The sequence below is a fragment of the Rhinolophus hipposideros genome, assembly GCF_964194185.1.
Source record: "Rhinolophus hipposideros genome assembly, chromosome: 15".
Lineage (NCBI taxonomy): Eukaryota > Metazoa > Chordata > Mammalia > Chiroptera > Rhinolophidae > Rhinolophus > Rhinolophus hipposideros.
The window spans coordinates 36,373,619-36,386,961 of record NC_138061.1 but is presented as its reverse complement, the minus strand read 5'-3'; the positions used below and the strand labels follow the sequence as shown (position 1 = coordinate 36,386,961).

Sequence of the window (13,343 nt, the reverse complement as noted above, 5' to 3'; positions counted from 1 at the left end):
TATCTATCTATCTATCTATCTATCTATCTATCTATCTATCATCTATCTACCTATCTCTCATCAATTTTTAACAGCCTCTATCAGATACAAGCATATCATTTATTTCTACCTGTCTCACCATGGATGCATGAATTAAAATTTTCTTTTTTCAAATTGCACATGCTTGAATATCTCTGATTCTTGTTATTTTGAATGACTCACTCATAAAACTTGAAGATGTGAGTTTTCTATCAGGACTCTTGCAATATTTATTGATAGATGTCTTTATAATAAATATTTCTAGATTAACTTATATACATATACTTTGAGTCCTCATCTCCATGACTGTGATATCAATAGTTTCAGAACTCTTATCCAATTTATTTTATGCAATTTGAACAGTTATAGAATTTTTTTGCACACAAGTTCTTAAATAAATCATCTGAATACTAATAAATTAAGGAGTTGTGACAAAATTTCTATAAACAAAAGAGTAGGGAATGAGTTTATAAATTAGATATAAAACTGCAATGTGTTGTATCTACAGAAAATAATTTAAGTGAAGTAAATAAGGTAAAATGAAATGTTTATTTTAAGTGAATATTCAACTCCCTGATACACTCTCTTAAAATTATGTTTAGATACAATCATTAAATAATTTGCTTTGCAGGTTTTACGTCTGAATCTTGGTTTACAACTAAATAGTAACAACAAATAGTCCCTTAATATGCAATTCTGAACAAAACCTTCAAAATTCATGACAGTGTCCTGTTTTCAGAAAATTGTGCAAGATTTGGCATCAAATAAGTTTCCAGCTTGAAATGTAAAAATTTCCATCTCTCTCTCTGCTTATAATTTGGAGTTAATTTTAATACCAATGTTACACAATAAATATAATCAATTAATTTTCATAACACGGACTATAATAATTTTCATGTATTAATCACGTCACTGACTGTATTATTTATATACATTGTTTTATGAGCTTCTTACCAATTATGGAATATAGATATTATTAACATCACTTTGAAAATCAGAATTAAAGCTCTGAGGGATTACATAGTTTAATGGAAAGTTGCATTGCTACTTATACCGTGTTTCCCTGAAAATAAGACCGGGTCTTGTATTAATTTTTGCTCCAAAAGACGTATTAAGGTGTATTTCCATGGGATGTCTTATTTTTTTCATGTACAACAATCTACATTTATTCAAATACAGTCGTGTCATCTTCTGGAACATCGTCATAACGTCCTAAATGTGTCCGTATGGATGACGATCTTAACAGGCTTATTTTCAGGGTACGTCTCATATTCGGGGAAACATGATAAGTAAGTTTGGAATGCTTGGATATAAGATACAGGAGTTCACAGCTCAGTCTACTGGAATGTTTATCATACTACTTAAAAGACCATTTCTGTGAAACACTTTTGAGCCTGTATCTGTGTATTTTGATCCAATCTTATCGCTACATTATTTTTTCCTTTAGTTGTATATAGCACTTAAGATCTCAGAATTACAAAAAAAGGACTTATAAAAGACTAGTGTGTATATCTAAATGGACTACAGGAGCCCAGAGCAAAGCTATGGTCTATGAGGCTCAAGAATACTCTAAATAATCATAAATTGAGAAGCTGTTTATTCAACAGTTTTTGAATGCCCAGTGCCCCACATTGGTTTCTATGCTGCAAATCCAAAAGCAAATAAACTTCATCCCTGCTCTCAAGTAAGTTACAGGCAAGGGAATTTTTTATTTAATTACAAAATATAGTAAATAAGAGTGTTTGATAAATTTTTATGTGGATGAGCACAATATTCTCTGGATAGAGAATATTCACAAGGAAGAGAACATTTTAGAATACCTGACACTTTTTTTTCAGACAATCTGATATTTCTGCCGCTTGTAAAAAGGCAAAACAAATCAAAGAAAAAAGCAGGAATGATGGTGCAAGTGTATACGTGTCTTGTTGTGGGTATGTGTGGACATGTTTGATTTGTTCTTCCTTTTTCTGTCAGTTAACATATAGAAACACACAAGAATATGGCTAAACATTTTCAAAAGCTGCTGGGAAAATAGTACCCTTGCTATATAATATGAGATGAGAATAATAATCTTCACCAAATTTTCTTCCGTGTAGTCTGAATCTTATTTTTTTGTTGTTAAAGGAAGTGTTTAACATATTTAAAGTACAAATTGGATATTAAGGTCTTTTTTTTAATGATATTGAAACATACTTAATGCATATTGGAATTTCTTTACTAATGGATGGCATGAGCCATGCTTCCCACAGTCAGTAGAAACTACTGTGTTTGATCCTTTATTTTAGTGTGTATCTAATCATTATAGTTGTAGAACTAATAGTGAACTACAAAATAGTAAAATACTAACCAAAGCTTTGTATCTATGAGGGGGAAAAAAGAGGTTATTGAAGAAGAAAAGTACCTAAGTGTAAAGAACACAAAAAATAAAGACAGCAATTTAATAATTAATAAATAATAAATTCAATAATTAAGATATTTAATTATATAGTTTGCTAAAATTTCAAATCACTTAATTATCAGTGCTAAGGTATATTTATAGTTGATGATAAATATTTTACTTTTTAATATAATTATTCTCTTTGTAAATCTGCATGATTATTATTGGATTAACAGAGACCATTAATCTCAGCAATGATGAGTCTATTATTATATTAATAGAAGGGTGGACATTTAAAAGAGTCAAAATTAAGAATGATAATAATTGAAGGTAATATCCAAGTTTGGCTTCTATGCCAGAGACGTGTGTTTCCATAGACTCAACCCACCTTTCCAGGGTTCTCACTGAATATATTCTTCTTGGGTTTTCCACTATACCAAGGCAAAGCTTTCTATAGAAAACTCTTGAAGACTGCTATCATGTCTTCATGTAATTTAAAATACTTTAGCAAGTTCATTGTAATACTATGTGTATGTTACTCATGTGAAGACATCACTCAAATGCTGAGTTGAAGAACATTTAAAATTTAAACAGTGCTTCAGTTTTCTGTATTTCAACCAAGGCTTTACTAATCAAATCTACTAAATGTCAAATATGGGTTTTTCCTTTTCAGATTTACTGCCTCATTGATTTATGTGATAAATTATTGATATTAGTTTCCATTGGTGAAATGAAAATTTTTAAAGATATCAGAATTGCCTTAAATTATTTTAAAGACGGTCTAGCCATACATAAAACAGATTTAAGAACCACATGAATTGCGTGCCCTTTTATCTTAAGGGATGATAGCTTAGGCTGCATGCTGTAGTTCTATGGGCTATGACTCATTTTTGTCTGATGCTAGCTGAAATTGTGAAAGTATCTTACATCTGAAATCTTTTTTTTTTAACATACCTTTTATGCAAGGTAATAGTTTAAACCCTTAAAAGAATAAAGAACTGGGACTTCCTTAAAAGGTTGTAGAAGGAATAACCACCTTGCTCACCTCAAAACTCTAATTGTCTACTATTATCTTCTCCGAAGAATTGAACACTTGAACATGAAAACGTTTGTCTTAGATAAATTCAAAAGAAAAAGCACCGTTCCCAAACACTGATGAACATGAAGCATGCATCCTTATGGTGTAACCCTGGGTTTTATACTCAGAGAATCCCACAGTCCTTATTTCTCCAGGAGACAATATATTTTGCTATTGTTTAATAGTTTCTGTGATTATCTGCATAATATGAATCTCTTTGTATGGACCTAATTCATTTTAAGGATAAGGTACCATGACTAAATATATCAGGGAATTTAATGCTGATGGTTCAAACAGCAATGAAATGCAACTCTGTCTCCTATGCACGTTTAAAGGACATTTGCTTGAACAGAATTCAGGAGACATGACTCTTTCTCCAATATAAAGGAGACTACAAAGAAAGCAGATTTGCTTTAGAGGCAAAGTACCAAAGAACATTACAGGACTGTGTGTGTGTGTGTGTGTGTGTGTGTGTGTGTGTGTGTGTGTGTGTGTGTTTTAAAATCTCCTGGAATTCAACTTGATTAACAATATATGTTGAAAACTATCAGGTGCTAGGCTGTGGGTTATAAACACAACTAATATAATTATCTGTTCAAATTACAAAAATAAAGCTTTATGTAAACAGGTAATTATTACAATTATACCATAATGGAGGAACAGTTTGATCTTTTCCTTAAGATACACAAGCATATCTGAGCCATGGATAAATTTCTTATTTCTTCAGCATGTACTTCCTCTAGTAATCCAAACAGGAAAAAGTTAAAAGTTAAGAGAAATGAGGGGGGCAGGCGAGGACTAAGGAGCAATAATTGCTATCCAGTTGAAGAGAATCTGTTCTTCAAAAGAAATGCATCTCTGAACTGTTGGCCTTTACACAAGAACTGTGGATCTTGTTCTGACAATAACTACATTGGTCTATTTTCTTGGTAGTAGGTACAGCAAAGTCTACTTGAGAATAGTGATCTCTTACCAGATTGGATATTTCAACAGAATACAAATTGACAAAAGTGTACTAAATACATACCACTTACCAAACTTTGTAATTGATTACATGTTCTTTCTATATAATTCTTGTTTATTCGAAGGAATTGTTTTCCTCTGGGTTTTTCTGCATTATGTGTATACCCTTTCAATGCCTGGTTGTATCTATTATAGAGATTTTGGTAGAAAAGTTCAAGGAAATGATACATGTAATTTATGTTGTTTCTTCTAATTCATACATATTTAATTTTTTCACTCAGATAAATGCTATTAGGTTGGTACAAAATTAATTTCAGTTTAAAAGTTTAAAAAAATTGCAAAAACTGCAATTACTTTTGCACCAACCTAATACTTATGTCTATGAAAAATGTATTAAATATTTCACAGTATCATCCTAAACAAAACACAGTTTCCTTTAATGTTGTATATTATCATGCACCCATTAACAATGGAAAAATGTGTCGTTAGGTTTGTCACTGTGCAAACATCATAGAGTGAATTTACACAAACCTAGATGGTATAGCCTAATACTGTAATTGTATGTGCCATGTTTTTATATGATTGGCAGCACAGTATGTTTGTTTACACCAGCATCTCCATAAACACATGAGTAGTTATAGTGTAAGCTCTCAAAGTGGGATCTTCTTGTTTGTAATGCAAGTGCCTGATTTAAGCTTTGGTTGCCCAAGCTCCACTTCAAAGCTGGATATGTCAAATTAATACATTACCAGTCACAGGACTAGACAAAGAGTCAGGACATGTTTCCCATTGAAGCTCCTTTGTTTTAAAGATCTTGGTTGATTTCAAAAACTGACCATTTGGGCTACTTGCTTTTTGTTTGTTTGCTTTGTTTTTGTTTTTTCCTCTTCCTGTGCTTTGAATCCCTCCTCTTGTGTTTCTAATTCACAAGTAAAGAACTAGCCTCTCATCCCAATAAAAGCAGAACCCTAGACCCTTGCACATGGGTCCTCTCTCTCTCTCTCTCTCTCTCTCTCTCTCTCTCTGTCTCTCTCTCTCTCACTTTCCCTTTGACCTTGCTATCTGACCCTTGGCGTGCCATGTATGTTCCACAACTTGTAGGTAATAAACTCGTTTTTTCTTTAGTTTCCTAATCATTATCGCTAAAGGGTGTCTTATAATTGTAATAAAGGCCCAAGAGTCAGTCCACTGGTAACATCAATTTTTTTCAGGAGCTGTGTCTGTGGGAAGATCCATGGCATTTCTAGCCCATAGCATTACTGTTAATAGAATGAGTAGGCACAAAACAGTAATGCTTTGCACTATGACATTTTGTCAACTACATCACTAGACCACAGGGATTTTTCAGGCCCACTGCAATCTTATGGCACCGCTGTCTTACATGGAATCTATTGTTGACTGAAATAGCATTATGTAATGCGTGACTCTACTACTAACGTTAAAAAATCTTAAGATTCAAAGATCAGAATCTAGTTGGGAGGTAATCTTAGAAATCATATTTGAGAACACATTCTTTTCACCTTTAAACTAGGTTTTCTGAAAAACTTATAAATGGTAGAATAAGGAAAAAAAACACTTTCTTAAAATTAGTTATTACTGTGTTCCCCCGAAAATAAGACAGGGTCCTATATTAATTTTTGCTCCAAAGGATGCATTAGGGCTTATATTCAGGGGATGTCATTCAGAAAAATCATGCTAGGGTTTATTTTTTGGTTAGGTTTTATTTCTAGGGAAACACAGTAGTATTATAGGACAAGATGCAAGTTCAGTCCTAGTAAGTTTTTAAGACAACTACACTTCTTCCGATTTTTCCATAAACTTCTTGAAGCTTTTACCAACAGGTTGTTTTTTATTGTTTTTTTTTTTTTTTTTTAAGTTATCCTCACTAGGTCTATTTATTTATTTATTTGTTTGTTTCTTTGTTTCTTTGTTTATTTATAATGTTAAAAATAGTACAGGGTATGATACTTATGTAGTCAAACAGGATTGAATGGATTTAAATAGATATCTTTAGTCCCACTTACTTTCACTTCCAGACCCACCCTCCTGAGATATTTACAGTTTTCTATTTTCTCTTTTTAATTTTTCTGATGATTACAAACATAATTCCAAATAGCACCTTGTTTCTTTTTATTTCTTTATTTCTCATCATGTGATGTATGAAAGATGATCAATTTAATTAGCACGTCTCCCTCCTTTATGTTTTGTTTGTTGTGTTATTTTTAGTTTTTAATGTTCATATAATTTTTAAATAATATGATTAAAATTCCATTGTTCATTCCAACACCTTCAGATAGTAGAGAAGGATGATTTAAAACTACATGACTAATTATCAAACCTAACAGCGCCCTTCTTCCTCTTCATTTCACTCTTCTCTACCTCTCACCTCTTTTTCTCTCTCCCTATCCCTATTCTCAAAACTACTATACATTGGTCACAGAGCAGTGCCACAGAAGTAAGCAGTGAAGGCAACTAGCAGGGATGCCCTACGTATTGTGATCTGCTCACATTTAGCACTTCCAACAGAAGAGCTCAGATTCAATATTTCAAAATTCTATGTAAGTAATTAAGTTACTTCAAAAAGCTGAAGTCTATTTAAGAACGCTTGATATATTTCCCTGACTATGGAAGATATGATGGGATTGCAGGAAATCCTGAGATTTATGAATTACTCTCACAGGTCTGAGTATAGCCAGGCTTTTGGAAAAGCGACCACAGATTTAATGAATTGAACCAGTCAGCTGTAAGCTGACTTTGGCTGATACAATCAGATTCCTTTGAGAAATGACTAAGAGTCGATCAACCCTTAACTCCTAGATTCAAACATATGTACTTTGGAGAGCCTCAGATTTGTTCAATTTACAGAGAAATACAGGTATTGCATGGGTGTCAACTGACTTTGGGGAAGGTTCATGTGTGCTTGGGATGGGGATAAAGAGGTGGGAAGGGTAGGGGAGAGAGAGAGAGAGAGAGAGAGAGAGAGAGAGAAACAAGAGAGAGGTGAGCGGTAGAGAAGAGTGAAATGGAGAGGAAAAGGGGGAGAACAGGCAGTGGGAGAAAGAGTTTAGGAAGAATGTTGTATTGTGTGAGAAGAACAGTAGTCATCTGAATTTAATGGAATGATTTTGATATTGATTTAAATCTTCATGGCTCCAAATTCACATTTAAAGAAGTGAATAGAACATTAACAAGTTATCCCTGCCTGGAGCACTTTATTTTTAGGATAATATTGATAGTGTTTAGACAACTGAAAGCCTGTTAGAGACTATGAGCTCAACAAAGCCACTACAATGCATGTGAGCTCCAAAGTAGTGGCCAATTATTATCTTTAATTATTCCAACTTCAGTAACTTGATGTAACTTAGTCATACATTTATAGTTAATGTATTAGTTTGGTGCAAAAGTAATTGCCATATTTGCAATTATTTTTAACCCTTTAAACAGCAGTTACTTTTGCATCAACCTAGTATATTCACAGGACAATTAAGTTCGTGGATTTTCCACCGTATAATTGCACATTGGAAACTTGGTGAATTTAATTGTCCGACCTTTTCGTATATATGTCACAATAATAATAAACTTAATAACGTAACTTAATCAAACTTAAACATTGTAAACAATGGTTTAATATCATTTCTCTTTTTTTTAAAGCATACCAGCATTATACATTGCTTTTCTTTTAGAAGAAATTTCTGTATAAATTCCTATGCATGTCATTACTATGTCTGTTTATTTTGACTTGGAGAACAACTTACCCCCTCTTCAGTTTTAAAATTACTTCCCTAAGGTATTATATAAACGTAAGTTTAACTGCTGCCTCAGTTGTTAACTAGCTGTCCAAACTGTACTGAGTATCAATTTTTTTCCTAAGGTTTTAGTAATAAAGTTGAACTAAACTCTCTGAATTTTTTTTCCAGGAAGAACTGAACCCCATCATTGTTACCCCACCGATTGAAGCCATTGATCAGGACCGGAATATTCAGCCACCGTCAGATAGGCCAGGCATCCTCTATTCCATCCTTGTTGGTTTGTATCTGCTAATATTTTACTCTCTGTTATCATTCTGAAATAATATTAAAAATATTGTCTTACATCAGAGTAAATGCCTTTAATAACAAAGATTTTTTGAAATAATTGTTATTTTTAAGAACAAATGAATTGTAAAATATATTTTTCTCTCAGATTTACTTTCAGTAGAATGTGTAAAACAAAAAATAGAAAAAGTTCTATTGAAGAAGCAAAACAACTTTAAAAACTAGGAGATTAATCTATGTATGGGTAGTTTTCTCATCATGTCATAAAGAATTCTGTAAGAAAAAAAAAAGAAAACTCAATAGAAAAACTTATACTGCTTTCTCTACTACTTTCTTTATCATGGGTGAATACAATTACATGATTCTGAAAATATATGACTTAATTAAATAAGGGCATTTGGAGCCATATGGGAAAAAGAGAAAGATCATAATTAGCCCAAGGGCACGTAATACATTATACCCTTGGCTAATTTTTCCTTCAAAAATTTCACAGAAGCTGTCTTAATCCATCTTTGTTCATATAATGCTAATTGCACCCAAAGCAAAATTGATGAGAATTTGATTATGCTACCCAAATTGTTCCCCCTCTCCAAATTGCTTTTGCTAAAATATGGATGTTGCTGCTTTGTATGGTTTTTAGTCTCTAGAGAGACAGATGCATGTGAGACAGACCATATATCTCTTAATGGTGTTGTTTTTGAAGTGTGCTTGAAAAATAACTATTCAATGGAATTCTACATTACCTTCAAACCCTTCCTATTCCCACGCCTCCAGCCTGTGTGTATACACACATATATAACAACACAATAATCTATAGACATTAGACAGATTCAAAATATGATACTATAACATACTTAAAGATACTATCTGTAAAGAAAATCCAAGTAATTCAGTTTCAAGCCTTTGGTCTACAAAACTACACACGTATCATCAACCAGTTGCTGATATTAGATTATTAATTTTTTAAAAAGCTCTATGAACCTAAGCACAAGTCTCTTTTAACTCTATAGTGACCTTCATATAGATAAAAGGACATAGGCATTTTTCGTTTAATTAACTGAAGGCTTGTTGGTATGTCAATCACTGCTAGATAGTGTAGATACAAATATGAGAGATAAATGTTCTACAATAGGGAGGGAAAGAGTCCATAGCTAGAAACGTGTCAACAAGTAAATCAAAACACATAGCCCTAAACACTATAAATAAAGTATGAGCCACATATCATGAGGGCTCACAGGAGGAGAGTGCTTGGATTTCTAAGAGAGGTGCTTAGGAAAAAAATTATATTTTAGCAGAAAGATGGATTTCCAGGTAGAAAATGGGAGACAAATGATCTAGACAGATGAGGCAGCACGTGCAAAGTCCCATGAATGAAATTTAAAGATAGTCTTGTGGAGGCATGCTATTAGAGTGGGCTGGTATCCACTGACATTCATATATTTCTTTCACTTTTAAAAGTTACGTTTATTCTTTCTTTTGATGAATGAATGACCACTCTATGTTGCAAGAAGACAGATTCCTCACTTTGTAGAGCTGGTTTTCTGGCAGCAGAGACAGGTGATAAACAATATAATAAACACATAAATAAATGCATGTATTATAAAAGATCAGTGGTGGTCAAGCAATGGGGAAAAATAGCCTGCATGAGTGGGAATGGTGGGAACACAGGAGAGGTGTTGCAATATAAGTTGCAGTATTAAATACGATGATCAGGATATGCCTTATTGAAAAAATGAAGTTTGAGCAAAGTTTTACATATGTTGAAGGAGTTAGCCATGTTGATATCTGAGGTAAGAGTTTCTGGGCAGAGATAAAAGCTGGATTTTGCCACGTGGGTTTGAGTAACATCAAGGAAGCCGGTAGCACTGGAAAGGAGTGAGGAGGAAGTAGAAAGAGGGCTTGAGAAATAAGAGGGGGCCAGTAAATATAGTCGTGTATACTATTAATCTACTTTGTTTTGTTTTTTTACTGTGAGTGAAATGAAGATTGCTTACAGGAATTAGAGCAGAAAAATGACATAATGATATGAAGTTTCATCAGGCTCTAACTTGAGGATGGTAGGTAGTCCTAAAGAAGAGACATAACCTCTAACAATAACTTTGCTTTCACAGCTATGCTAAATAAAATTATATCCTTTCACAGGATTTACATTTCTAGAAGGCAGGGCTTTGTAGGAGTTGAGAACATAGCTTCTAGATTTGTACAATCCATGTTCAAATCTGACTGTACCACTTGCCGGTTATATAATGTTCAGCAAGTTACTAACCTCTGTGCCTCAGATTGCTCCTTTTTAAAATGGATTTGATCAGAATCGATCTTTCTATAAAAGCGTTTTGAGGATTTAATCTAACAATTGTAATAGTGTCCAGAAAAATAGTTAATGCTCCAATAATGTCAGTTGATGTTATAATTACCATGAAAAATAAAGCAAATAATAAAAATAAAGCAAATAATAAAGAAAAAATAAAGTTTCCTAAGTTATACAATTCAGGTAAGGATAGAAGTGTGTGTGTGTGCGCACAAACACACACACACACACACACACACACACAGAGTTTATAATTACATACTTTTCCATATTCTGTCCTTTCAAATACTATGTAATCTGCATAGAATCTATTAGGATTTTTTCCTCATATCTTTCTATTCTCCAGAATTTTGACTTTAATTTTAAATAAACTCCACCAAACTAAATGTGTGGGATTTTTTTTGTATTTATTTTCCTTTTTGGATTTTTTCTCTTTTACCAGGAACTTATTACTAGCTAATAAGGTAGAGTATTTTGAATTATTAATATTATTATCCTTTAGGCATGAGAGAATTTTGATTTTATGGCACACATTATTGGGAGATGTTTCTTCCATTGTACAGGTCATATTTACTGAATATCTATATTGTTCATATTTTTATGGCTTTCCCTCAAAATTGTTCCAGAAAACTATTCATTTCCAAACTCCTTTTACTTTCCCTCATAAGAATAATATAGTGCAGAATGATAAGCCACAAAAACTGGAATTCACAAAAATAGATTTCCCTAAAAATGAGAACATACACTGAATTCAAAGATGTATATGTTATCTATAGTAATATAGAATAAATTATCTGTAGAGATTGATAGAGTATATATTAGTAAAGGTATAAGCTGAAATGCTTTTACAAAGAGACCCTAAAACACAGGATATAAATCAAATACACTAGAAACTATTTATTTCTCAAGGAACACCCCAGATTCAATGGGCCTTTATGGAAAAGATTTACTATACTCAACAGTTGATTTGCTCTGTTGCTCCAGTCATTATCACAGCCAGTGGGAAAACCAGTAAAGCCCAGACCAAGTAACTCTGTGGAAATGAACCAAATCTTTTCAATATATGAAAACAATGGAAGTTGGAGAAAGTTAAGGGAAGTTGTAGAGACAATGGTTAGTATTTTAGTGGTCTGTTGCTATACAATACAACACTCAAAAGCAAAAGATTAGTGACCTAAAATTGCTACAATTTATTATTTCTCATGATCCTGTGGGTTTATTGAGACAGACTGAGCAATTATGTTTTATTTACATGGTGTAGTTACGGTTACTCAAATGTTTGTACTTAGCTGGGAAGTAGCCAGGGATAGACATCCAAGATGATCACTTGCCCCTTCTCTCCATCTGGCCTAGCCTCATTCAGTAGTCTTCTCAACAGCCTTAACTGTTGGCTTCTAAAAGCATAAAAGTGAAAGCTCCCAGTCTTAAAACTTGGTTTTGAAACTGGAACAGCATCATTTTTTCTAGCAACTATTGGTCAAAACAAGCACAAGTCTCTCTCAGATTCAAGGAGCGGGAAAATAGACTGCTTCTTAATGGAAAGCAAAAATCTGTAGCTATTTCTGATCTATTTCAGGTAATTTGTGTATATGTTAACTTAAGATAGTTACATTTTAGATGAAAAACAACTTTTTGATCCCTCATCCCATGACTTAAAAATAAGTTTGAGTAAACCCTCTAATACTTAAAATTTATACATGATTTATTATTATTAATTTTTTAATGCCCAGTAATTGCATAGAGCACCGATTATTATTTCTTGGATACAAATCCACATTTCAAGTAATTCTATTGTTTTAAATGTTTCAGTATGACTTTATTTTAAGTCTACTTGAATCTTCATGATTCGACCTAGTCACATGACTTAATAAGCCCTTGTACTAGGAGGTGGAGAGGTAAGTGTCCTGACCCTTTCTTGGTGTTCACTTTTGCGTCCATCATTAGTATTATCTTTAATCTCAGGTTGATCTGAAGAAATATTTCCCATCTATTTATTCATTTTTTTGTGTGAGGATCCATGTGGGGAAATACTGCAAAACACAGGTCCATGTGGGGAATACTGCAAAACACAGGTCAATTTAACTGGCCAGATATAAAGCAACACCCACTACAATGTGCTGAGAGCAAACAGACAGGGGAGTTTGTGTGTGTCAACCCTTCCACACTGTACAATTGCCACACTCCCACAAGATTCCTTGCCCATGTCCCCACAAAAATACCAGTAGCAGCCAAGTGTCAGTCTAAATATTAATTATTTATTAAGCTTATTTTTTGTATTATTTTTGGATGAAATAAATATACAACTAAAGTTTTAACGAGGTGATGGTTACATGGATCTATACAATGGCTCAAAAACATTGAAGTTTATCTATACATTTTATTGTGTGTAAATTGCACCACTAAATAATATAATAAATAGAAATTTGATGCTATTTCCCTGTATCCACTTTGGGGATGACTACAGTAAACAATAGTTAAAATTGTGTCTAGATAATGAGAGATTAAAATGGAACTTTAGAAATTTACTTCAGTGATTATAAGTGAATGGCCTGTCAGAAGATTTAG

At 33.0% G+C, this 13,343-nt stretch overlaps 1 protein-coding gene across 3 annotated transcripts in view; it reads left to right on the top strand.

The window, feature by feature from the left end:
- PCDH15 (protocadherin related 15) overlaps positions 1-13,343 on the top strand; it is an 822,425-nt gene that overhangs the window by 516,900 nt on the left and 292,182 nt on the right. For all 3 annotated transcript variants that reach the window (XR_013995038.1, XM_081075408.1, XM_081075407.1), the window contains exon 9: positions 8,354-8,462. Coding sequence is in view for 2 of the 3 variants with exons in the window: in XM_081075408.1 (XP_080931534.1) it covers positions 8,354-8,462 (109 nt within the window). In the remaining variant the exon portion in view is untranslated. The remainder of the gene's footprint in view (positions 1-8,353; positions 8,463-13,343) is intronic.